General features: G+C 43.3%; 1 protein-coding gene across 1 annotated transcript in view; it reads right to left on the minus strand.

Annotated features, from left to right (window-relative positions):
* Positions 1–245: 245 nt before the first annotated feature.
* Positions 246–26,463, minus strand: part of psmd3 (proteasome 26S subunit, non-ATPase 3) — a 29,090-nt gene continuing 2,872 nt past the window's right edge. The window contains exons 2-12 of the mRNA XM_085966506.1: positions 20,001–20,191; positions 18,438–18,575; positions 16,585–16,721; positions 14,300–14,490; positions 13,754–13,857; positions 10,642–10,756; positions 8,557–8,676; positions 6,786–6,889; positions 4,018–4,173; positions 2,552–2,602; positions 246–622 (exon numbers count right to left, since the gene is read on the minus strand). Coding sequence (XP_085822632.1) covers positions 545–622; positions 2,552–2,602; positions 4,018–4,173; positions 6,786–6,889; positions 8,557–8,676; positions 10,642–10,756; positions 13,754–13,857; positions 14,300–14,490; positions 16,585–16,721; positions 18,438–18,575; positions 20,001–20,191 — 1,385 coding nt within the window. The 3' untranslated portion in view covers positions 246–544. The remainder of the gene's footprint in view (positions 623–2,551; positions 2,603–4,017; positions 4,174–6,785; positions 6,890–8,556; positions 8,677–10,641; positions 10,757–13,753; positions 13,858–14,299; positions 14,491–16,584; positions 16,722–18,437; positions 18,576–20,000; positions 20,192–26,463) is intronic.

Here is a 26,463-nt window from a genome sequence, read left to right on the forward strand (position 1 = left end):
GAGATTGAACCTAGAGCTCTCCTGGTCTGTATGGCTTTGCTATTGGCTGTCTTAGTGTTTATCAGTAATTCTGAAAAACCTCTCAATGTTGAGGGCTGAGAACTGATTATTCTTCTCTACTGTTCAAACTATCCAGAACACAATGAACAACTGAAGATGCTAAAATCTGGTTTGACTGGGCTCAGCTGGTTTTTTTTGTAGTTTTAGTAGCCCACATAATGGGAAATAAAAAAATAAATCACAAATTGGTGTTATTGGTTTTATTGACCATATATTTATCATCAGTAAGTTATTGTTTACAAGGTTTAAAGGGACAAAGGCAACTATTCCTAGGAAAACAACAGTGAATGAAGAGAAATAAAAGCAGGTAAACATGTGTCAAACCTGGACAGAGTGTAACACTCCCATTCTCAAACATGCTGACAGACATGAGTCTAATAAAGGGCTTGCACCATCCTTTAAAGCCACGATTCTGGTTTTATTTATCTTTACTGTTTGCAGTTACAGTACTCCAAACGTCTCAGAATCAATATCCCATACAGGTTCACGGGAACCCATCATCATCATCCTCTGCCATTTCTTTCGCAAATTCCAGATCCTGCTGTTCCCGCTCTCGCCGCTCCTGTAAGGCAGAGGGACATTTGAAGGTCATGAAAGAAAGACTTATGAAATAATACTGAGCGGCCTACGGGTGGCGCTGTCCAGGGAGAGTATAAATACTCGGGCACGGGCCCAGCTTGCACAGGACATTCTTAACAGGAACTAGTGAAGGACACAACTAGACCTCCATGTTGTAAAACAGCTAATTAAAGCTTTGTTTAACGCTTAGACCAAGTGCCTAGAAGTTTTCTTACGTCACAATACATTCATGTAAATTCATTTGAAAGAAAAAAGGCTTGTATTTATAACACTATAGCTCTGTATCACATTTTGCAGAAATGCTTCAAAACACTTCCCATACAACTAATTACTCTGAAGTGCAGTGACTATTGTTACGTAGGCACAGGCTGCAGGTGGTTTGCGTGCAGGAAGATCCCAAAAGCAGCAATGAGATGGACGACCAGTTAATCTGCTTTCCTTTTAGTGGTGTTGGAACAGGGAGGAATGTTGGCCAGCACAGAGAGAATTCCCTGCTCTCCTTCAAAGAGTGCTATGGGAGCTTTAAAATTTATCTGAATCACCGGAACAGGAAAACGGGACGTTGTCTCAATGTCTCACCTGAAGGTCGGCACCTCCAATAAGCAGTACTCCCTCGGTATTGCACTGGGCTGTCAGCCACTGTTATGTGCTCAAGTCTTGGAGCGGGACTTGAACCCTGAACCTTCTGATGCAAAAGTGTTTCCTTACTGAGAGTCCGGAATTAATGGCCCTCCATCCCCTTTCCCAACAGAAATTCATCCGGTCCATGTTTAAAAGCTTGCCACGGTTTTCTGTTCCATCATTCCCACTAATAATCTAATCCACAATCCTAGTATCCTATTTTTTTTTAAAGTTGCTTAAATTTCCTATTTTCATTTGACACCCTTAACTTTAAACTGTGTCCCCAGTCCTTGAACCCCATGCCACCAGAAGATCTTTCCTGAATCCAAACTCTCCATGCCCGTGAAAATCTTTAACAACCTCAACTAAGTCTCCCTCGTATCCAGAGTGAAATCTCAGGGAACACAGACTTTCCTCATAATTCAGCCCTCTTAAATTCAGGAGTTAACGTCATAGCCACCTTTTATGCTTCCACCAATAATTCTACACACTTCTTACAATACAGAAATCCCAAACTAAATACATTAATCCAGATGTGGCCTTACCAAGGTCAGCTACTTCTTCAACATCAGCCTGTCTTACAAGTCACATCTTTAGCTGTACATCCCAATATTCTATTTGCTTTCTTTACTGCTTGTGAAACTGATTTTAACAATCTAGCCACCAAACTCCCCAGATCTCATTCCTGCTCTGTTATCTTAAGCAGGTGATCACGAATATGCACTCCACATCTGCATTTCTATCCAATTCCATCACTTTGACTGTATTATTTTGAACTCCATCTGTTACCTCTCTGCCCAGTGACCTAGCTTGCCCAAATCCCTTTAATTATCACACATTACCATTACTGGTCACTGCACCCAATTTGGTGGCATCCATAAACTTAGGCACCTTGGATAATACTCTGACAAAGCAGTAGTCCCAATACTGATCCCTGACCAACGACACCAGCAACCAATTCCAATGTGACACCTCCCCGTGCTCTACCAACTTTGCAGTCTGCATTTTAGTTATGCATCAACCCAGCCTATTACTCTGACATTTATCCCATCAGAACACACTTTGTGAATCAAGTCTGTTATGTTGGATACATGCCTTCCTGAAATCCAGGTAGATAACATCCACTGCCTCATCTTTAACAAATAGATCTGTAACCTCCTCAAAGAAATCCACTGAATTGGTCAAACATTACCTTCTGAATCTGGTTCCTTCCAGATGATCTATTATGCTACCCCCCATCAAACACCTTCCCCATAAGCACATTTGTTACGTTCATCAATGGAAACCTCACCTCAGCTGACTCCAGGTCTTTGTTGTATGACTTGGGTGGGAATCGCATTGCCTGTAAAGTAAAAGTGGACAGCTGAGATTTCTAAGGATTAGAAATGATAAAGTCTGTTTTTATATTATGATACAATGGAATTGCCTTGAGGGACATCCTGTTAGCTCTAGAGCCAGAGCATTGGACTTTGGTCTCCAGTCAGACCTGATTGCCTTCCACCACAAAGCTCTACTAGCTCTACAATGGGTTAGTAGATCGAGCTACAGAGTTCTCACTCACTTCAAAGAGAAAGGAAAGCCAATAATCCCAGTACAGTCGCACATATGTGGCACTGGGCCAGACAATACTAGTCTCCAAATAGAATCATTTTTATAGAAAACGGCATCAATGTAGGAAAATTAGTATTTTGAAATAATCTTGCCACCTAATCCTTTTGTTGAATAGGAATATTTTTGTGAAGTAGACATTAGAAGCCAAAGAATAAAGACAGTTGCTAGAGAATCAGGTGCTGCCAAATCCATATAAACTGCACCACTTGGAGGATGATTTTTCATTTTTCACTTGGATGGGCTCCTCGCTCATGCTTTCACTCTCACACACACACGGCACAGGCTTCAGATCTACAACCAGACAGGGTAGTAGAGTCATAGAATCATAAATTAGTACAGCACAGAAGGATCCGAAGAGCAAGCCAGTCTGTCCCACTCCCCCGCTCTCTCCCCATATTGCTGCAAGTTTTTCTCCTTCAAGTATTTCTCCAATTCCCCATTGAAGACTACTGTTGAATCTGTGTCCACCAGCCTATCAGGCAGTGGATTCCAAATCCTAACCACTCTTTGCATAAAAATGTTTTTCCTCATGTTGCCTCTGGTTCTTTTGCCAATCACCTTAAATCTGTGCCCTCTGGTTATCGACCCTTCAGCCATTGGAAACAGTTTCTCTTTATTTACTCTATCTAAACCCTTCATGATTTTAAGCACATCTATCAAATCTCCTTTGAGCATTCTCTGCTCCAAGGAGATGCAAGATCTGGCTCATCATTATTTCTGCAGTGGTCCAGTAAAAATGGACATCAATGAGTCACATTATTCACTTGACTTTGATATATCGGAACTAATTTATAAAAAGAAACTCCCTTTTGTATTTCCAATGTCACATCAGCTTACAGGGGCTCCATACAATTACTTTCTTTCAACTCTAATCCCAGACAAAATTTCAATCATTCCCCTTACAGCAATTGCTGCTGAGAATAGCATTTGGTCTATGTGAACATAGACCCAAATAGTCAACTGAATGAGCTGAAGGGCAAGTTAATCCAACCTTAAGTTTAAAAAAAAGACTGAATTATGTATCACTCCAATCTGAACATTGTGGACCAGAGATAATTCTAAATTTATGCCAGTCTTGTTTTTTTCTTATCCCAAAAATTCAATTAAATCAAAGATGGAAAAATGTCTGTTGGGTTTCTGCCTTACTTTGACGGACATGTTGTGGATATCCAGACAGAAGGAGATTCTCTGGTGGAAAGCCAGCTGAGGTTCCCTTGTGCCATAAATGTCAATGGTCTCCTTAGACTGGACGTATCCTCTCTCATGGTTAATACTGGCCTCAATCACTCCATCACGAATGGCCTGGTTAAAAAAAAAATAGATTAGAATATTTTTCCCATTTTCTCGCTACGTCTTATGAAAGTTGTGTCTCTTGCTGGGGTACTGTTTCACGAGTGCCAGCAGCCCCTCCAGTATCTCAGTTAAGTGGCCACTCTTCATGCGAGAGCCTTGAAAGTGAGTGTTACCAGAGTGCTCAACTGTGCAAAGCCATCACTGAGCCCAATCCTGTCCGGGCCCGACATCTACTTTACAGCAGGAGTCACTGGATACTGATCAGGAGCAAGAACCCTGGGATGATTTTCTCCCTGCTAAATTGGAGGCCACTCGTAACACCGTTCCTGGCACTCTGGCGGAGAACTCCTCCAAATGCTCCCCACGCCAGCCTTTCTCTCCTGTGGCAGCTCAGTCTACCCGCTGAGCCCCCCCGACGCTGTGCTCACTCTTATCACTACCTGCCTCCAAGACTTTTAAAGCAAGAGTTCACTACTTAGGCAGCAAAGTGCTGTGTCACAACAACTCAGTTGCCTTAGCCAATGGAGAGGGAAGGCAGGCAAAGTGCAGCCAAGCCTCTGCTTATGCTGACTCCTTCAGTGATTAAATTCCACTCCATCTGATGTTCAAGAACTCACAAATCACCAGCTGAAAACCACCACTGTGCCAAGCACATTTTTCATAGATTATTTTAATTTTCTCTTCACTCCTCCCTGGGTTTCAGTATCACATTCCATTCTCCAGCCAGGAGGTCAATACCCATTTGTAACTGGCTGCTGGGGTGATGTTAAGACTGACCTAAGGAAGACATTTCCCAACCCATAAGGAAGTGCCACCCCCTCTTAAAATCTGGGCCTCATACGGACAATCCACCAACTCACAGCACACTGACCTTCCAACCCACCAGCCCACTGACCTTCCAACCCACCAGTCCACAGCACACTGACCTTCCAAACCACCAACTCACAGCACACTGACCTTCCAACCCACCAACTCACAGCACACTGACCTTCCAACCCACCAACTCACAGCACACTGGCCTTCCAACCCACCAACTCACAGCACACTGGCCTTCCAACCCACCAACTCACAGCACACTGACCTTCCAACCCACCAACTCACAGCACACTGACCTTCCAACCCACCAACTCACAGCACACTGACCTTCCAACCCACCAGCCCACAGCACACTGACCTTCCAACCCACAGCACACTGACCTTCCAACCCACCAACTCACAGCACACTGACCTTCCAACCCACCAACTCACAGCACGCTGACCTTCCAACCCACCAACTCACAGCACACTGACCTTCCAACCCACCAGCCCACAGCCCTTCCAACCCACCAGCCCACAGCACACTGACCTTCCAACCCACCACACACTGACCTTCCAATCCACCAACTCACAGCACACTGACCTTCCAACCCACCAACCCACAGCACACTGACCTTCCAACCCACCAGCCCACAGCACACTGACCTTCCAACCCACCAACTCACAGCACACTGACCTTCCAACCCACCAACTCACAGCACACTGACCTTCCAACCCACCAACTCACAGCCCACTGACCTTCCAACCCACCAGCCCACAGCACACTGACCTTCCAACCCACCAACTCACAGCACACTGACCTTCCAACCCACCAACTCACAGCACACTGACCTTCCAACCCACCAGCCCACAGTACTGACCTTCCAACCCACCAGCCCACTGGCCTTCCAACCCACCAGCCCACACTGTAGGGCCGGAATTTGCAGTGGGTAATAACGGCGAACTAACAGCATTCGCCATTATTACCCCTTTGAAATTGACCGCAACTCCAGGATATAGCGCGTGCGCATCTAAATGCTGAAATCCTGAAGTTGCAGTCAGTCATTCACTGCTCCAACACTGGCTGCGCTGTGGCCCAGTCCCCATAACCGGCAATTAGTGTAATCAGTGAAACTGACAAAAACTTGGACTTTTCCGCAGTAATATCGCTGTTAAATACCCCATTAAATGTTAGGCCTTGTTGGATTAGGTGTAACTGGGGTTTTAACAGCATATTGACTGCTAAACAAACGTTATGGCCCTGAAAAACTAATTTTAATTTTGTGGAGTGTCAAATTTCTCCATTATGATAAAAATATTTTTTTAATGTATTTTTAAGTTTGTTGATATTTATTTCAGGTTCTACTTTACCCCCACGTGTGGGCCCCAATCTTTGTTTTGTTCTCAGTAACATTTTTAAAAAGTCGGGATAAAAGCAGGTTCTCATTTCCTGCTTCCCTGTCTGTGAGAATTCTGCAATGTGATTGGCTGCTTAGACAGCTTAGTGACGTCGCAACAGATCGCGTTTGGGATTCCCTACGCGTCGAAAAAGGCAAACTTCTCACCACAGAGATTGCGAGAACTGGGCAGCTTTCTTCAACGGCAAACACCTTTGCTTTGCCGCTGACTGCAAATTCCAGGCCATTATAATCAATCGTAAAGACCATATTGGTTTGAGGAAAATAGAAAAAGTATAGCAAGTCCGCTAGCCTTGAAAAATTAATCTTTATCTTTCAGATGCTGGTTGATCTGCTGTGCACTCGCAGTACTTCATTTCAGAATTCTGGTAACCAAGTTTTTCTTTATACCCCTCCTATTCAAGTTACCTTGGCAACTATAAACTCTGCATCTTCAGGGCTGTCCAGCTGCAGTTTCTGCGCTATGTCAGTAAGAGAAATGCGGGAGTAAGATAAACTAATCATCCTTACACCTGCAGGGGAAGAGAGAGATTTTAAAAATTGCTTACAATTCAAATATTTAAATTTTTAGGCATTACACTTTCATAGCAAGCACTAGCAAAATATACTAAAGATATCAGGGCTATTTTTTTTTGAGGGGGAAATGGATTTAAGAGAGGAAGGCAGACTTATACGCGAGTCATTGCAGCAGATAGTCCTGTAGCTCACATTGGGAGTGCACGCTCCCGTTTCAGGCCTGCTCCTGCGCTCCCACCAGTTCTAGACTCTTGTCCTCCCAGTTTACTACATCCCTCTCTCAGGCTCTCAATCTGCCACTGGCCTCTCCAGTTCCCAGTCTGCTCCTGCCCTTGCTCTAATATTTGGATATTTTAAAATGCTGTCCCAACTTTGCAAAGCTATCCTTCCTTCAAAGCCACATTGCTGGAAGCAAAGGGGGTCCCAGTTTCTATCCTTACGCTGCAGCGACAGTGAATAAAACACCCAGCACACGTTAAAATTAAATGGTCTACGTTCTGGGCAATTGTCCCAGAAGTCACCGCGACTCCTGAGAAAGCAGAAAATGAATTTGCTGACTGTCACACCTGCTGCTGCTCAACAATACAGGCAGGAAATAGGCGACCAGAAATCAAATGTTAAATCAACTTGTAAGGATAGAAATGCAAAGACAGACAACATTTTAATATGAGAGAGAGAGAGAGAGAAACAATAATATAGCAGAAGCCTGGGCGTCAATTACCAGCCTCAAGCGTTACATGAATACAAGTTCTTTCTTTCTTTATGACACCTCATTATAAAGCTAGTTAACTATTAGACGTTCTGTCATCTGCTGCTGCTTGAAGGTCGGGTTTCGATACAGTTGAAATGTTGACTGTCTTATACACCAGTCATTTATTTTTTGGACTGTAAAGTAGAGAGGGATTGTCTTATATTGGGTCACCTTAAATGTGAGTATATAATAATCAACACCCTCTTCCATGCTCTAACAGTGCACCTTAAGCCTCAGATACACTAGTCCACTAATGTGAATTTTCCACTTCCCACACCATCGGTACTTGTGTTCTCTCCGAGTGAGGTTGCCAGTGTAATGCAAAATTAGGGTAGTTGTGCTGTAGTCTCACATCCACCAGGATCTGGATTTATATAACTAGCAATAGCATTGAAATTACTTATTGCAACCATACATCAATCAGATGGAACGAGTGTGCAGTAATGACTGAGACTAACATAATTTGGGTTGTTCACACGTGTGCACTTTCCAGCATTGGGGTCACTGGATAGTGACAAGAAACAGGAACACTGGCTAATTTTCCCTCTCCCTCCTCAGGGACATTGAAGTCAACTGTAGCTTCCCTACTCCAACCCTAGCCGACATCAGCGTGGACTGAGAACCAAACCTGATCAAACTTGGTGGTCTGTGTCGCTCAGTACCACTATACACATCTACCCACTGAGTCATTAGGGAACCCATCAGCTGACCAGTCTTCAGTGCCAACCCTGATTCCCAGTGGCTCAAGCAAGACTGCTAGAAAAATATGCGCACAAAACATGAACTAAGATATGGATTTCCCAAATTAGGTCAATCAAGGCTTGCTGCCCCAGGAGCAGCTGCTGAAGTAACTAAACAGGGGGCCGCAGATGGAAAGCTGTAACAATTAATACTTCAACACAGAATTCTGACCTGTTTTGATGACGTTGTGTCGCAGGCGGATGATCAGTGTGTAGGTGCCGTCAGTCTGAAACTTCTCTCCAAACTGCTCTAAAACCTGGTTAAACTTGGCCAAGTTCCCAGTGCGCACAGCTAGGGGGTCGGAAAAGACAGAAATGTGAAGCCATTTGTGCTTATCGAGAACAGTACGAGTACAGCTTGTTCAGGACAAATGATAAAGGATTTCATTTTAAATGCAGTAGCTTTTAAACAGAGTATTTATTTAATTAAAATATAAGCAGCTCAAGGAAAATATCTAATTAAACTATGGCAACTGGAGCATCCATAAAGCGAAGAAAGCAAACCTTTTTTTACAAAACACCAAAGCAAATGCAGTGAAGAGCACCAAAGAATAATCTTGATTAAGTCCCGATTAAAACAAATTAAAATGATTGCCAGTCATTACGATAATATGATTGCGATCATGTCCGAGTTCCCAAGATCAAAACTTTAAACCATATTAATTTTAGCATTACTGAAATGCGATGAAGGTGTGTGTGTTTTGCACCCAGTGGCATCATCACTTGCTTCTCGTACGAGGCAGCTTAAAACTTTCTCACCGTGTTCAAGCTTTTTGCCTTTGTGGGCCCATAGTTGTGTATGTACCATGGAGCCTCAGGGGTCAGAAATAAAGTTTAAAACCCATGGTCTCATAAATTTGCAAACATCTCAAGTTGCTGCTAGTAACAGATATTGGTGTTCCGATGTAGGATTAATCCACCAGTGAGGTGACAGCACTAAAACTGCCTTTTCCAAACCTCCAGATCAACAAAATTCAAATGGGACAAATCAATTACAGGAAACTTTGTGTTATCCGGAGGCTAAATGTCCAGCAAGCTCGAGCCACCGGCAAAAATCAGGAGCTGTTTTGTTGGTTTTTTTTTTCAACAGTCAGGCTCTGCAAAGTCTCTCTGAAGCTGTTGCTAAGCGACAGAGACGCTTCCAAGGTACGGCCGACTGTTTAGAAGCTGTTGCTAAGCAACAGTGTTTGTTGCCAGATACGGAGCTGCTCTGTATGCTTCAACATTAGCGCTGGTTTGTCCGGCAGTTTTGAGGGAACGGCAACAGCTCGGTCCCGTCGGTGCCGGATAGCACAAAGTTTCCTGTAATAAGAAATGGAAGTACAAATAGGACTGAATTGCCTTTGCTTTAAGGCTGGATTTCCAGGGCTGCATGTAGTCATAGGTTGGACATCCTGCTCTATTCTGCCCCAGCAGTGCAGCCTTACCCTGAAATCAGTCTCCAGTTTCCACAAGAGACATCCTGATGGTGCCTCTTGAGTGATGCTACCAAATTAGGGACAGTTCATCCTGTAGCTTCACATTCATTATGTCTGGGCAAAAATCTGAGACTTTCATCTCATCAATCTGGGCTGGTTTCAAAACCACAGAAGGCAGAGGTTCTAATCCACTGTGCCTTCAGTTCCATGTTTAAGCAATGGAAAAGCTGTTGTAGTTTCAACAAACCAGATGACTGAGTTCTCTGTTACTAATAGTGCACCGGGGCTAAAAGTAAACTTTTGAAGTTTAATGAAATCAAGGGCGCACTCAACTTCAACTCACAGGATCAGATCAAAATAATCATACCGAGTTAAACAGGGTAGCATTTTAAACAGAAACTGCATTTGGTACAATGCAGTGATCATCTCAAAAGATAAAACTATCTAAACAAAAAACATTGCTAACATAACTTGCCTTAATGCACATCACCTCCTTGTATTGTGGCTAAACTACTTCTGTGCCGAATGACTACATCCCTCTTTACAGTATCGTGTAGTGTAGCAATGTGAGGAATTGCAAAAAAAAAATGGTTAAAAAACTGGTTTGAGATGGCTGAAGGGTTGTGTCCACACAAAGGGTGCAACATATTTACTTCAACTAGATGATGCTATCGGTTGCTTTGTAAATAAGTGTTTTGGTGACATCTAATGGCTGCACACAAGGCAACCTTCACCTGCCTAATTCACAAGGAAGTTTCAGGGTAACCGGTTTCCAAGGGAAGAAATTCTGAAATCTGTTTTAAATCTAAAATGCTTGTGTCCAGCTGCCTTGTACTGACCCTGAGTGAGCAGGAAGTATGGCATCAGGGACCTCTTGAGTGATGGTTGCCGGAACTGTAGCCTGTCCGGGATCTCACCCAATAGTAACTCCACCACAATCAGCAACTTATGAACCTGGTAATGAAATACAAATTCCGCACAAAATTATTTCTATTAACACATTTATGGAGCCACCACTATAGTTAAGAGGAATAATATTTAAGAGGCTTATAATGTTGCGAAGAATAGTACAGGAAACTCTTTTTTAAACGGCACCTAAATATCCAGAATTCTCTATTGACCGGCAAAATTCTCACTCCGGAAACAACACCTCAATAACCGGCAATGTTGCCGAGTCCGAGTCTCCCGCGGTGGCCGAATTAGTTCACGGGGGTAGTTCTCCAAACTGCCACGACTCGGCTTCTTGGCACTGTCGGAAGTCGGAACACCTCAATACCCCTGTAACAGGAGTCTGACTCTCCCGCGCTGCCGGTAGTCTCTTCGGATCCACCATTTTACAGGGGTACTGTGTGTCTCCCACGCTGCTGGTCGTCATTGCATTGCATTCCCCTCAACTGGCAATACTGTACATAATCAAGCTTTTTCCACCATCCATTTAACACAACATTCTGTAGGTGAGTACCCAATTACTGTATACTGCACATTTCATGATTTTTTAATTTTTCTTTGTTAAAAATAGCCTCGGTAGATAACCCTCTCCGTCATCCGGAATTTTTGATCAACCGGCAACACGCCGGTCCCGTCGGTGTCGGATACCAAAAAGTTTCCTGTAGTAGCCTGAGAATTGGGACAGCTTTAGGAACCAGCAAAGGATGACCAAAAAATTGATTAAAAGGGAGAAAATAGAATGAGAGAAAAATAGCAAGAAATATATAAACAGATTGCAACAGCTCCTACACGTATGTAAAAAGAGAGTAGCAAAAGTAAGCGTTGGTCCCCTAGAGGCTGAGACAGGTGAAATTATAATGGGGAATAAGGAAATGGCAGACTTTAAACAAATATTTTGTAACTGTCTTCACAGTAGAAGGCACAAAAAGCATACCAAAAATAGTGGGGAACCAAGGGCGCTATTGAGTGAGGAACTTAAAGTAATTAATATCAGGAGAGAAAAAGTACTAGAGAAACTAATGGGACTCAAAGCTGACAAATCCCTGGACCTGGTCTACATCCTAGGGTTCTAAAAGAGGTGGCTGCAGAGATAGTGGATGCATTGGTTGTGATCTTCCAAAATTCCTTAGATTCTAGAACAGTCCCAGTAGATTGGAAGGTAGCAAATGTAACACCGTTATTCAAGAAAAGGAGGGAAGAGAGAAAACAGGAACGACGGGCCAGTTAACCTGACATCAGTCGTCAGGCAAAAGCTGGAATCCATTATCGAAGAAGTGGTAACAGGGCACTTAGAAAATCAAAATATGATTAGGCAGAGTCAAGATGGTTTTATGAAAGGGAAATCGTGTTTAACAAATTTATTAGAATTTTTTGAGGATGTAACTAGCAGGGTAGATAAAGGGGAAACCAGTGGATGTAGTATTTTTGGATTTCCAAAAGGCATTTGATAAGGTGTCACATAAAAGGTTGTTACACAAGATAAGGGCTCATGGGGTTGGGGGTAATATATTAGCACGGATAGAGGATTGGTTAACGGACAGAAAACAGAGAGTAGGAATGAACGGGTCATTTTCAGGCTGGCAGGCTGTAAATAGTGGGGTGCTGCAAAGATCAGTGCTTGGGCCTCAGCTATTTACAAACTATATGAATTACTTAGATGAGTGTAATGTATTCAAGTTTGCTGACGATACAAAGCTAGGTGGGAAAGTAAGCTGTGAGGAGGACACAAAGAGCCTGTAAAGGGATATAGACAGGTTAAGTGAGTGAGCAATAAGGTGGTGGATGGAGTATAATGTGGGGAAAAGTGAGGTTATTCACTTTGCTAGAATAGAAAAACAGAATATTTTTTAAATGGTGAGAAACTTAAATGTTGGTGTTCAGAGAGATTTAGATGTCCTCATACAGGAAACAGAGAGTTAGCATGCAGGTACAGCAAGCAATTAGGAAGGCAAATGGCACGTTCGCCTTTATTGCAAGGGGATTAGAGTACAAGAGTAAGGAAGTCTTGCTACTATTGTACAGGGCTTTGGTGGGACCACACCTGGAGTACTGGGCACAGTTTTGGTCTCCTTAACTAAGGAATGATATACAGGAAACTCTCGATTTACCGGCACCTAAATATCCGGAAATCTCTGTTAACCGGCAAAATTCAGGAGTAGGTTCAGGTAAGTTTTACTTCATATTAGTGGCCGTTCCTGGATCTGCGGCCGTGTAACCGGGGTTCCTGCACCTGTTGCTATGCAACAGGGACGCTTGGTCTGTGGCCGGGGTTCCTGCACCTGTTGCTATGCAACAGGGAAGCCTGGATTTGTTGCTGTGTACGGGGCTCTCGTACCTTTTACTGTACCTCTCTGTAATCCGGACTTTTTGATAAACTGGCACCACGTCGGTGCCGGAGAAAAAGGAGTTTCCTGTACTTGCCTTAGAGGCGGTGCAACAAAAGTTCACTAGATTGATCCCTGGGATGAGAGGGTTGTCCTATGAGGAGAGATTGAGTAGATTGGGCCTATACTCTCTGGAGTTTAGCAGAATGAGAGGTGATCTCATTGAAACATATAAGATTCTAAGGGGGATTGACAGGGTAGATGCCGAGAGGTTGTTACCCCTGGCTGCAGAGTCCAGGGGGCATAGTCCCAGGATAAGGGGTAGGCCATTTAAGACTGAGATGAGGAGTAATTTCTTCACTCAGAGGGTTGTGAATCTTTGGAATTCTCCATCCCAAAGGGCTGTGGATGCTGAATCATTGAGCATATTCAAGGCTGAGATAGATTTTTAGACTCTAAGAGAATCAAGGGATACGGGGATCAGGCAAGAAAGTGGAGTTGAGGTAGAAGATCAGTCATGATCTTATTGAATGGCGGAGCAGGCTCGAGGGGTATATGGCCTACTCCTGCTCCTAATTCATATGTTCTTATGGGAGAAACATACAATTTGTAGAAATTACAGCACTAAACTTTAATTTTTTATTAAACAAAGCTATAAAAAGATAAGTTTTTAGCTCACTGTTTGTTTGAAGCCAACTGCAGTGTGCTGTGGTGCCTTTCGTAGAGCATTGGTCAGTGTTCTCCGTGCTTCTGAGTATTCTAACTGAATTGCTTTAATACGACCTGAAAGCAATAAAGCGATTTTTTTAAATCACAAAAACCTCCCAATATACCAATATCCAAATCAGCACATATAAAGTATGCAGTTAGAAAAGATTTCAGCGCAGGAAACGGACTTTTTGCTGGAACTGCAAAACATCTTTGTTCCAACCATTTGGAAGTCGTGTACAGCATAATGCACGACAGTACTGCAGGAGTATTCACCAGCTAGCTACAGTGACAGAAAACCTGCCAAAATGAACAGTAATTGCTGGTAACACTTCACAAACTATGACTCACTCACAAAAAGGGAAAAGGCTTTTGTGCTGTGTCGTGACTGGGAAATAATTGAATGGGCATTTCAGAACACACAATAGCTCACAAATGTCTTTATATTGCCGTCATTCCCAACAGGACACAGCTGTTTAGCAGTTACTTCATGTTGCAAGATTGGACTGAGCCTCACCAGTGTAATAAAGGTATCTTGCCCACTCGTTGTTATTAGCCTGTTCTGGGAAAATGGATTTGGAGACCAGCTTCTCGGCCTGATCGTACAGGTTATACTGCAGGTAGTTTCTCAATAACAGGTTCAGCAGAGTGGCCTGTCCGTCAGCGTCGTGGCGCAGGGTAGCAGTCCTCAAACGCGCATGCAAGAAACTTCGAAAAAAAAACACAGATCAGTTACTCACAAGATTATAAAATTACACTGAAGGCCACAGTCAAGATACGGGTCTACCACAGTACAGTGTATATAGCATTTCCTTTTACTTTTCTCCCTTCCACTGAAGGCACCAATTCATGCTAGGATTTGCTTCCACAGTCACCAACAGGCTTTCAGAGCCTCAGCCAAGGCTCCCTCAGATAGTGAGTATCGAAGGACTAATCTATCTTGGAGATATGGTGAGTTATAGCCCTCTGATACCTTGCCTGTGCAGCCAGTTTCCACATGTCAGCCAGAGTAGCTGCGGTGCCTGAGCCTGTTCTCCCTCTAGGGCATCTCAGCCAGGGAAAGGATGCAAACTAGATTCACGAGGACAATACCAGGGGTGACAGGATACAGTTAGGAGTCCTGAATAACTGAGCTGTATTCACTGGAACAAAGAAGGTTGAAGGAGATAGAAGTGTTCAAGATTATGAAAGGGTTTGAGAGAGTAAATAGTAAAAGATTATTTCCATTGGTCTTCGAATTTATAACAAGTGGCTATGGGTTTAGGATTAATACTAGAAGCATAAGGGTGGAAGGTTAGAAGAATCTTACTCACACAAAAAGTTATTAGACTATGAAATGCATTATGTCCAGTGGCTACTGAAGTCAAGTCAATCATTTGAGAGGGAATTATAAATACAGGAAACTTTCTGGTATCCGGCACTGACGGGACCGAGCTGGTGCCGTACCATCAAAACTGCTTTTGAGCTCCGTATGAATCAACAAACCCTGTCAGCTTCAAAACAGTCGGCCGCAGCTTAAAAGCGTCTCTGTAGCTAAGCAACAGCTTCAGCTAGACCTTGCAGAGCCTGACTGGAAAAAAAAAGCAACGAGAATTAAAAAAAGTTATAGGAAATGGCTCCCGAATTTTGCCGGTAGATAGAGCTTTCCGGACATTTAACCTCTGGTTAAACGAAAGTTTCCTGTACTTAAAGAAAAATATTAAAGGGACTCCTAGAATTCTGCAACACATCAAAGCCAATTTCTGCAGCAACAACACCAAATTCTGTAGCAAGTCTACCAGCATTCGGGGGGCATTTTAGTCATAATAAATATTTTTAGGATACTGTGTATTCATCATCTTCAGCCCCCGCCACACACCCCACTCCTTTGCCAATAATTCTACCCCCCCCCCCACCTCATCGGCTGAACCACACCGTCCGTACTCTTGGTGCTCAGTTCGACACCGAGCTGAGTTTTAAATCCCACAGCCTATCCATCTGCTTGCCCGTTTACTTCCACCGATGCAACACTGCCAATACATTTACAATGGGGGATACTGTTTGGAAAACAAGGGGAAAATCGTGGCAGGGTAGATAATTCTCAGGCTTCAGAATCATTGATCTCTAGAGGCAAGGAAATTAAATTATATTAGTTAGCGCTGATGTGGAACTAGCACCCACATAATAGCCCAAATGGCCTTGTATGTACATAGAACTGTAGAAATTTCAGTACATGCACTTTTAGCAGGTAGCAACCAGGAGTGGAACCATGTCTAAAGTTTTCCTTCTCCTTGTCTGGTGACACGAGCTCCAGCTGTGGCACTCCCACTACTAGATCAGCAAGCTCAGCACAGGGATTAAACCTGCCATGTTCATGGTCTCTATGGTTTGGTATCCATTATCTGGGAGCTGATGTGGTAACTTTTGTTGATGTACAGGAAACTTTCGATTTACCGGCACCTAAATAACTGGAAATCTCGGTTAACCGACAAAATTCAGGAGTAGGTTCAGGTAACTTTTATTACTTGCCTTCCTCCATTTGTTGCTGTGCAAGGGTGTGGCTGCAGCTGTTGCTAAGCTACAGAGACGCTTGCAACTTGTGGCCATTGTTCTGAAGCTGTTGCTAAGCAACAGGGTTTGTTGCTTTATACGGAGCTCTCAGCTCCGTATCTTTTACTATAGCTTTCGGTTATCCGGAATTTTTGATGAACCAGCACCACGTCGGTCCCGTCCGTGCCGGATAAAAACAAGTTTCCTGTACATGTAATTTTAACAAATCTTTATTTTTGTGCTCAAGGGTCCAAAGTGAAACAACTTTCTCACCTTCTGACTGCATCGAGCTTATTTAGGAATTCATAAACACGAGCATGGTAATAATAGCATTTGGCTGCAACCAAGTCCAGAGCCCGGCGATTCTGAGCAGCAATTTTTTGCATCAAATCATCTGAAGATTTCTGTGCCTGTATTTGGAAAAAAAAGAAAATGCCATGAGCATTGGATTTTTTTTGTGCCAACTTTCACTCCATTTTGAAGGTGCTAAATCCTACTAGAGCCTTCCAGTATCACTCATTAGTCAGTATTCGTCAAATGTCAGGGTGAAGTCAATCGTGACAATCTTCAACCATTGCCCGTATCACAGACGAAACTGACCCAAAATCTCTGCGCTCTTCCAATTCTGGCCTCTTGTGCATCCCCGATTTTCACTGCTCTACCATTGCCGGCCGTGCCTTCAGTTGCCTAGACTCCAAGCTCTGGAATTTCCTCCCTAAACCTCTCCGCCTCTCTCTCCTCCTTTAAGTCGCTCCTTAAAACCTGCCTCTTTGTCCAAGCTTTTGGTCACCTGCCCTAATAGCTTTTTATGTGGCTCGGTGTCAAATTTTGTCAGATAATGCTCCTGCGAAGTATCTTGGGATGTTTTTAACTACGTTTATGTTGCTATATAAATGCACATTGTTCTCATTTGAGTTCCGCTTTCTGGAGAACCTCCGCCCGCAGAAAACCCTTAGAAATCTTACAAGGCCTGCTTCTACCAGCATAAGAGTTGAAAAAAAGTACATTTTCCCCCCACTCATTTATAATTTAAAAATACTTTTAAAAAAGGTAAGTTTATTTTTAGCTCCATAAAAAACTTCAATTATTTTTTTCAAAAAATTTAATTTTTGTTTAAAATATTAAATTTAATGTAATTTTAACTCATTTAAAAAATGTGATGGTATAAAAATTTTTTTTTTTTAAATGTTTTGATGTCTTTTTTCGGTGATCCCCATTCATATATTTGACAGGTCTATCTGTCAAAAGTATGAAGGGGGATTCCCTTCTCCCATTGGCTCGCCTGGCCCACGTGATCCCAGGGACGCTTGCGAACCGCCTGCGCCCCGGGGATACATGGATCCTGCGCATTTCGTCATGGAGAGGCCCAGGATTGGAAATGGCCGGACCTCGGGAGCCCTCAGGTAAGAGCGTAGATTTTTCCTGATAGGAAGCATCCGCACGCAGGAAGTCTCCTATCGGAAATTACGGGCCAATGTAACCGAGTGTAACAATAAACCAATTACCTAGTCAAATTAGTCATCCACAGAATAACTGCCAAATAAGTGTCAGCTTTGGCTCAGTGACTGAGTCACTGTGAGTCAGAAGGCAAGTCCCACTCCAGAGACTTGAGCAAGTAATCTATGTTGACACTTCAGTGCAGTACTGAAGGAGTACTGCACTGTCGGAAGTGCCGTCTTTCGAATGAGACGTTTATTTGAGGCCCTACCAGCTCAGGTGGGCGTAAAAGATCCCATTGCATTATTTGAGGAGCAGGGAAGTTCTCCCAGTGGCCTGACCAACACGTATCCCTCAACCATCGCCAATAAAGCACATTGTCTGGTCAGCTATTGCACTGCTGTTTGTGGGCTCTTGTTATGTACAAAGTGGCTGTCACATTTCCCGACAAAACAAGTAACTACACTTCAGCTGCAATTCATTGGCTGTGAAGCAACTTTGGTCATCCAGAGGAAATGAAAGGTGCTATATAAATGCAAGTGCTCTCTTTAACTGGTACAAAAAAAATGCAATTTAACTAATTTTTAAGCAATTTGCAAATAAGTGGGACTCGCACTACTGCTCACCTAAGGTTTTATAGCATAAAAGTTTCTACTGGATGACTATCCCTGCAGTTGAAACTCACTCACCTCAGTGTATCGTTTGTTGTTTGTCAAGTAAATGACCAGTAAAAGCTGCAGGTAGGCCTCTGCCTCAGGTAGAAGAGGTACAGAGGCTGCCTTCCCTGTTCGAGGACGAAACTGCACATCTCCCTCGGTGTCCATGGGCTAAAAAAAGAATGATATTTAAAAATAGAATTGTTGCTTTTGTCACATGGTGGGTGCACTATGCATTCTTCAGGGCAGTCATTTTTATTTGACCAGTTAAAATATACAGGCTATGCAAGCCTCCCAAATCTCTTTCGGTGGTTTAAGGCTCTGTGTGGTACTGCTTTTCTGTACCGTACACCAACAAAGACATGCAGGTAAACCTAACAATGCATAGCTCAACACTCTATCATGTCAGAATACTAACACCAACCTTCCAGAGGAAGGTGAGGCAACTGGCTCACAAGGACGAGGTCGTATAAGTTCTGAAAACATTGCTAATTATAAGCATGTAGATTTTATTCAATAGATTGGCTATCTAATGCATGTTAACTATCTAAGACGTTAAATCCTAAATGAATCTTATTCATTTATATCAATCTCAGACACTGATCTCAACTGTAAATTCAGCAGTTAGTGCTAAATTACTGCGACATAACTGAATTCCCTTTGTAACCCTTTATTTATTTTGTCAACTAACCCTAACTACAGGAAACTTTGTGCTATCCGGCACCGACGGGACCGAGCTGTTGCCGTCCCATCAAAACTGCCAGACAAACCAGCGCTAATGTTGAAACATACGGGGATTTTCAGCTCCGTGTGAATCAACAAACCCTGTTGCTTAGCAACAGCTTCAAAACAGTCGGCTGCAGCTTAAAAGTGTCTCTAGCTAAAGCTGTTGCTTAGCTACAGACCTTGCAGAGCCTGACTGGAAAAAAAAAGCAACGAGAAGTAAAAAAAACTTATAGGAAACGGCTCCTGAATTTTGCCGGTAGATAGAACTTTCCGGACTTTTAACCTCCGGATAAACCAAAGTTTCCTGTACTAGTTATTTCGGTACTTTCAATGTTTACGTCTATGACTTTAAAGTTAATGAGCAATTGTTAACTCATGGCTTTGTTGTCTGGCTTTGATAATTGGCAAGAAAGGTTTAAGTCATTCACCCAGCAGCTTGTGCAGATCCTGACAGGAGGTTGCTGGTGTAAATGTTAATATAATCCAAACCGGTTGATGCAAGACAGTTTGGCAAGTCAAAATTTGGCATCATTAACTCCTAGACATAGACTGGATGGCAAATCCCAGATGATTCCTTGACAAGGAGCCAAGGTGAACAGGTTAAGGATTCCCTTTTTGGGCACTAAGGGAATCAAGGATATGGGGATAGGGCAGGAAAGTGGAGTGAAAGTAGAAGATCAACCACGATCTTATTGAATGGCGGAGCAGGCTCGAGAGGCTGAATGGCCGACTCCTGCTCCTATTTCTTATGTTCTTATGATTCGTCTGGTGCCCTTGATGAATTTCTCATTAAACTGAATAATCACCTCTGATTCACACATTAATACCCAGTTAAAAGCATTCATGTAACATTTAGTGCTCCACACTAACCTCCTCGAGAAAAGCCAGCAGGAGATCCCGCGTCGAAGTGTTTGACACAAAGAAGCCATTGATGGCCTTGTAAAGGACAGTGGGGTTCAATCTGCGGCAGGTTGAAGGAAGTGCTCGCAGAGCCCGCAGAACAAACCGTGGTTCTTTACTGGATACAGCTTTCTCAATCTGCTTCACATGTTCTTTGATATCTGAAAAAAATAATGAATGTTTTGAAGATGATCTGTTTTAGACTACCTTAAATTGCATCAGTCTCTCTGTTGATTCAGAAGAACATAAGAAGTAGGAGCAGGAGTAGGCCATACGGCCCCTCGGGCCTGCTCCGCCATTCAATAGGATCATGGCTGATCCGAATCTAGACTCACGCCCACTTCCCTGCCCTCTCCCCATAACCCCTAATTCCCTTATCTGCTAGGAAACTGTCTATCTCCGTTTTAAATTTATTTAATGTCGCAGCTTCCACAGCTCTCTGGGGTAGCAAATTCCATAGATTTACTACCCTCTGAGTGAAGAAGTTTCTCCTCATCTCAGTTTTGAAAGGGCAGCCCCTTATTCTAAGATTATGCCCCCTAGTTCTAGTCTCACCCATCAGTGGAAACATCCTCACTGCATCCACCCGATCAAGCCCCCTCACAATCTTATATGTTTCGATAAGATCGCCTCTCATTCTTCTGAACTCCAACCTACTCAACCTTTCCTCATACGTCAACCCCCACATCTCCGGAATCAACCGAGTGAACCTTCTCTGAACCGCCTCGAGAGCAAGTATATCTTTTCTTAAATATGGAAACCAAAACTGCACGCAGTATTCCAGGTGTGGCCTCACCAGTACCCTGTATAACTGCAGCAAGACTTCCCTGTTTTTATACTCCATCCCCTTTGCAATAAAAGCCAAGGTTCCATTGGCCTTCCTGATCACCTGCTGCACCTGCATACTAACCTTTTGTGTTTCATGCACCAGGACCCCCAGATCCCTTTGTACTGTAGCACTTTGCAGTTTCTCTCCATTTAGATAATAACTTGCTCTTTGATTTTTTTTCTGCCAAAGTGCATAACCTCACACTTTCCATATTATATTCCATCTGCCAAATCTCTGCCCACTCACTTAGCCTGTCTATGTCCTTTTGCAGGTTTTTTATGTCCTCCTCACTCACTGCTTTCCCTCCCATCTTTGTATTGTCGGCAAACTTGGATATGTTGCACTCGGTCCCTTCCTCCAAATCGTTAATATATATATTGTAAAGAGTTGGGGTCCCAGCACTGACCCCTGCGGAACATCACTAGTTACTGATTGCCAGCCCGAGAACGAACCATTTATCCCAACTCTTTGTTTTCTGTTAGATAGCCAATCTTCCACCCATGCCAGTATATTACCCCCAATCCCGTGATTTTTTATCTTGATCAGTAATCTTTTGTGTGGAACCTTGTCAAATGCCTTTTGGAAGTCCAAATACATTACATCCACTGGTTCCCCTTTATCTACCCTGTATGTTACGTCCTCAAAGAATTCGAGCAAATTTGTCAAACATGACTTCCCCTTCATAAAACCATGCTGACTCTGACGTATTAAATTATGTTTATCCAAATGCTCTGTTACTGTTTCCTTAATAATGGACTCCAACATTTTGCCAACCACAGTTCCAGTGCACGAAGTGACATCATTGAAAATTTCCCACCCACTCCTGGGTGCACCTTACAAGGTTCCATTCTCCATATATTTCAATGGGAGATAGAATCTTACAACTTCCTGTAACATTTTCCCCATCACACTTTGTTGATAACATCCCTATTGTTGTAAAACAGTGCATCATCCGACGCACCATGAATAATGCCACTGGAGGTCTAACACATTACACAGATTGCCTACGGTGGTTTGCGAGACACTTGGAACACTACAGAAAACCAATGTTCTTCCCTCCTCCTTTCCTGCAGTCGTCAGCTCCATGCTAGGATATATTTCCAGAGATCATCTATGGATCAAAATTCACATTTTTCTCATGTCCAGAGGACTTAGAGGCAACAGCCCTAGTAGTCACTGTTCTCTAGAATGCACAATAATCTCTTCCCTCTGTACGCTCCAAAAAGCAGCCAATTCTATCAATTCCAACCGATTACATCCCCAATAAGGAAATCGCTCTGATAGGATCCATTTCTAGGGCAGGTTCTTGCACTTTTTATTACAAGCCCATCCTAGGACTGAAAAATGATACTTGATCATTCTGGAGGCACATCAATAGCTGACCATCTGACGTGCTTCTGAATGCTATGTGTAACAGAGGCACAGCACTATGAAGGCATTCTTCAGAAGATTGGCGGTAAACACTTTGTGATTACTAATACACAAATATTTGTATTCCGAAACATTTGTAATGACTGCAAACAAGACTTTTGAATTGAACTAGTTTTCTAGAAATCACAGGAAGTTAAAAGAAACTACCTTGTGATTTCACTGCCATTAAAACATATACCGAACTAAAATTTCTCATCCTCAAGTTTAAATCCATTTGTGGCCTCACCCCCATCCACCAAGCGCTATAACGCCTTCCAGTCCTACAACTGGCCCTACACTGCCCTTTCCTCTTACTCACACCCCCTTTGTCCCACCATTGGTGTCTGTGCATTCAGCTGCCCGAGTTCCAAACTCGGGAATTCCTTTCCAAAGCCCCTCAGCTTCTCTGTCTCCACAAACCCTTTAAAACCGATCTGTGTGGCCAAGTTTTTGATCAACCCTCCTAATATCTCCTTCTTGGGCTTGGTGTCCATTTTCTTGATTATACCTCTGAAGCACCTTGGGGCATTTTTCTACACTAAAGGCGCTATATAAATGCAAGCTGTTATTGATGGGAACCAGATTATTTCCACGGCTCTTTCTCCACACGCCTTGCACAAACATAAAATGAGGGGAGAAATATCTCCTGTACTTTGCTGCTGCTGAAGAGGCCATCATCACTGGTGATATTATTAAAGAAGTAATAAAGTACTAATATAAATTAGACAGATATAGTGTAATGGTTATGGCATTAGACTGGCAACCCAGAGGTCGCAAGTTCAAATCCCACCATGGCAAGCGTAAAATTGAAGTCACCAAATCTTGGCATTTGTAGGTTATTGTAACCTGCAAAGATGGTGAGGCATTTACTGCAATCACACGAGACTGTGGCCAAGAAAAGTTGCTGGATTGTCATAAAACCCCAACTGGCTCACAAAGAGAAGCTGGTCTGGCCTACAAGCAACACCAGTCCCATCGTGACTGATTCTAAATGGCCTCTGAACATCGGAATTGCTAGATGAAAAAAGGCCACGGTCCATCCAATTCGCCTTCTAGTCGCGTGATACAATGGTAATGGAGTTGTTGACGAATCACAGCAAGCAATCTCTATCAACTAGTCTACAACAGGCCCAGACATGACGTAAAGGAAACCCCAGTGGGGGAGAACTTTGGGAATCACAGGTCCAAAGTCAACCGTTCCTCCCAAGCACGCTACACTTACCACGTCATGTCTCAAGTTACTCATATACTGTATCCCAAAATGTTATTTTCAGAAAGAAATCCATCTACAGGAAACTCTTTATTATCCGGCACCGACGGGACCGGCGTGGTGCTGGTTTATCAAAAAGTCCGGATTACAGAGAGGTATAGTTAAAGGTATGAGAGCTCCGTACACAGCAACAAATCCAGGCTTCCCTGTTGCTTAGCAACATCTGCAGGAACTCCGGCCACAGACCAAGCATCCCTGTTGCTTAGCAACAAGTGCAGGAACCCCGATTACACAACCACAGATCCAGGAAGGCCACTAATATGAAGTAAAACTTACCTGAACCTACTCCTGAATTTTGCCGGTTAACAGAGATTTCCGGTTATTTAGGTGCCGGTAAATCGAGAGTTTCCTGTAATTTGACCGACTGAGTGGGTAGATCTGAAGTGTCCTACCCACTGACACTTGGCAATACCAGTGGTCTTGCCAGTGTTGCCCACATCCGAGAACAAATTTTTAAAATTGCTATATTCTGCTATCATACAAAAATCACAGGATGATGGTACCAGTCACAAAAGGCTGCAGGCTTCACAGCACATTTATCACTTCCATCATTTTCAACATTCACTCCTTGGCCGCTGAACAATTATACAGCCAACATAATGGAAGGCAGCAAGAAGCAACTCAAAAACAAATAGTAGCTGGCAGACATACCAAGCAGTAATAGCGCCGCAGGTTGATGCTGCTGCGATTTTAGCACATTGCTGGGTCGCTATCCTAGGATCTCTTATCTAAAGCTCTCAGGGGAGCACAATCAATGCAAGGATTGCCATGATTCAGGGCGGTGACCCATCACCTTCTCGGGGCAACTAGCAAAAGGCAATAAATCTGGCCTTGTCAGCATCGCCCACATAACAAATAAAATATCCGCCTCTCATCATAGAAAACATAGAAGATAGGAGCAGGAGTAGGCCATTCGGCCCCTTGAGCCTGCTCCGCCATTCAATGAGATCATGGCTGATCATCCAAATTCAGTACCCTGTTCCTGCCTTCTCTCCATATCCCTTTAGCCTTAAGAAATATATCCAACTCCTTCTTGAATATATTTAATGAATTGGCCTCTACTGCCTTCTGTGGTAGAGAATTCCACAGGTTCACCACTCTCTGGGGGAAGGAATTCCTCCTTATCTCTGTCTTAAATGGCTTACCCCTTATCCTTTAGACTGTGACCCCTGGTTCTGGACTCCCCGACCATCGGGAACATCCTCCCTGCATCCAGTCTGTCCAGTCCTGTTAGAATTTTATAAGTTTCGATGAGATCCCCTCTCATTCTTCTAAACTCCAGCGAGTACAAGCCCAATCGACCCAATCTCTCCTCATACGTCATTCCTGCCATCCCAGGTATCAGCCTGGTGAATCTTCGCTGCACTCCCTCCATGGCAAGAACATCCTTCCTCAGATAAGGCGACCAAAACTGCACACAATACTCAAGATGTGGCCTCACCAAGGCCCTGTACAACTGCAGCAAGACATCCTTGTTCCTGTACTCAAGCCCTCTCGCTACGAAGGCCAACATACCATTTGCCTTCTTAACCGCCTGCTGCACCTGCATGCTTACTTTCAGCGACTGGTGCACAAGGACGCCCAGGTCTCGTTGCACTTCCCCTTCTCCCAATCTATTGCCATTCAGATAATAATCTGCCTTCCTGTTTTTGCCACCAAAGTGGATAACCTCGCATTTATCCACGTTATATTGCATCTGCCATGCTTCTGCCCAATCACCCAATCTGTCCAAATCATACTGGAGTTTCTCGGCATCCTCCTCACAGCACACATGCCCACCCAGCTTTGTGTCATGTATTTCTGTCCCAGCATTTGATTCAGCTACCAATAATCTGCCAAATTAAAAATCCTACAACAGAAAAAACTTATTTTTTAAAGTATAAGGAATTGTTAAATTTACATTAACAAATAAATCATACAGCTCCTTTAAGGACTATTTCCCCTCTGTGTCAATGCCTTTTTCCTAAATGCCCACCCTTTTCCTCATCAGTGCACAATGCATAACAGTGTACATTGACTGGGGAAGGGGGGGGGGGAAGAGAAGGGGAAGGGGGGCACTTGCACGTTCTTGTATTTAGATTTTAAACTGGCATTAAATTGTTACAAATGCTAATCCTTCAGGGTGAACATGCCCTTACAGCCATACAGGGCACATCAGCAGTGAGCTTCTAACAGCCACCATAGCTATAATTCTTGGACTGAAAATTTGAATAAATTCCATCAAATTTAACACATATGCATTAGAAAACAACAGTCATGTTGCAACAACTTCAAGGCTGTAACTTAACCTCAGGATTCAGTTGAATTGGCAGTAAAGCAATGATAGCCAGGTCGCTCCATGTAAGTAATATGATGACAACCACATTGAAGGATTGGGGCAAGTTTCCCAAATGATAATTTTCAACTGGTTGTCAGGAAATAAATCAGCACCCATTAAAAAATGTTTTAACCTGTTGTCTTTCAGATGAAATGTTTATCCGAGGCCACGTCTACCCTCTCAGGTGGATGTAAAAGATCTCTTGGCACTATGCAGGGGAGTTCTCCCAGCGCCCTGGCCAACATGTGTTGCTCAATCAACATAACTAAAAGTAAATTATCTGGTCATTCACCTCAGTGTTGTTTGTGGGAGCTCGCTGAGTGTTAATTGGCTGCTGTGTTTCGCTACATTACAACATGGACTACACGTCAAAGGTACTTCATTGGCTGTAAAGCGCTTTGGGACGTCCTGTGGTCATGAAAGGCACTACAGAAATGCAAGTTTGTTCTTTCTTGTTGTGATTGGGTCCTTATTTCTGTCCTTAACCCCTTTTATTTACACTACGGTGGAATCTATTCACATTATATTTTATACATACTCAGCGTTCCAGTGACATCACCAACATCAGACAGCAAAATACCAACATCTGGGGTACTCCACGCAATTG

The sequence above is a fragment of the Somniosus microcephalus genome, chromosome 24 (genome assembly GCF_052327205.1).
Source record: "Somniosus microcephalus isolate GS21.2 chromosome 24, FLI_Smic_1.0, whole genome shotgun sequence".
NCBI classification, from domain to species: Eukaryota; Metazoa; Chordata; class Chondrichthyes; order Squaliformes; family Somniosidae; genus Somniosus; species Somniosus microcephalus.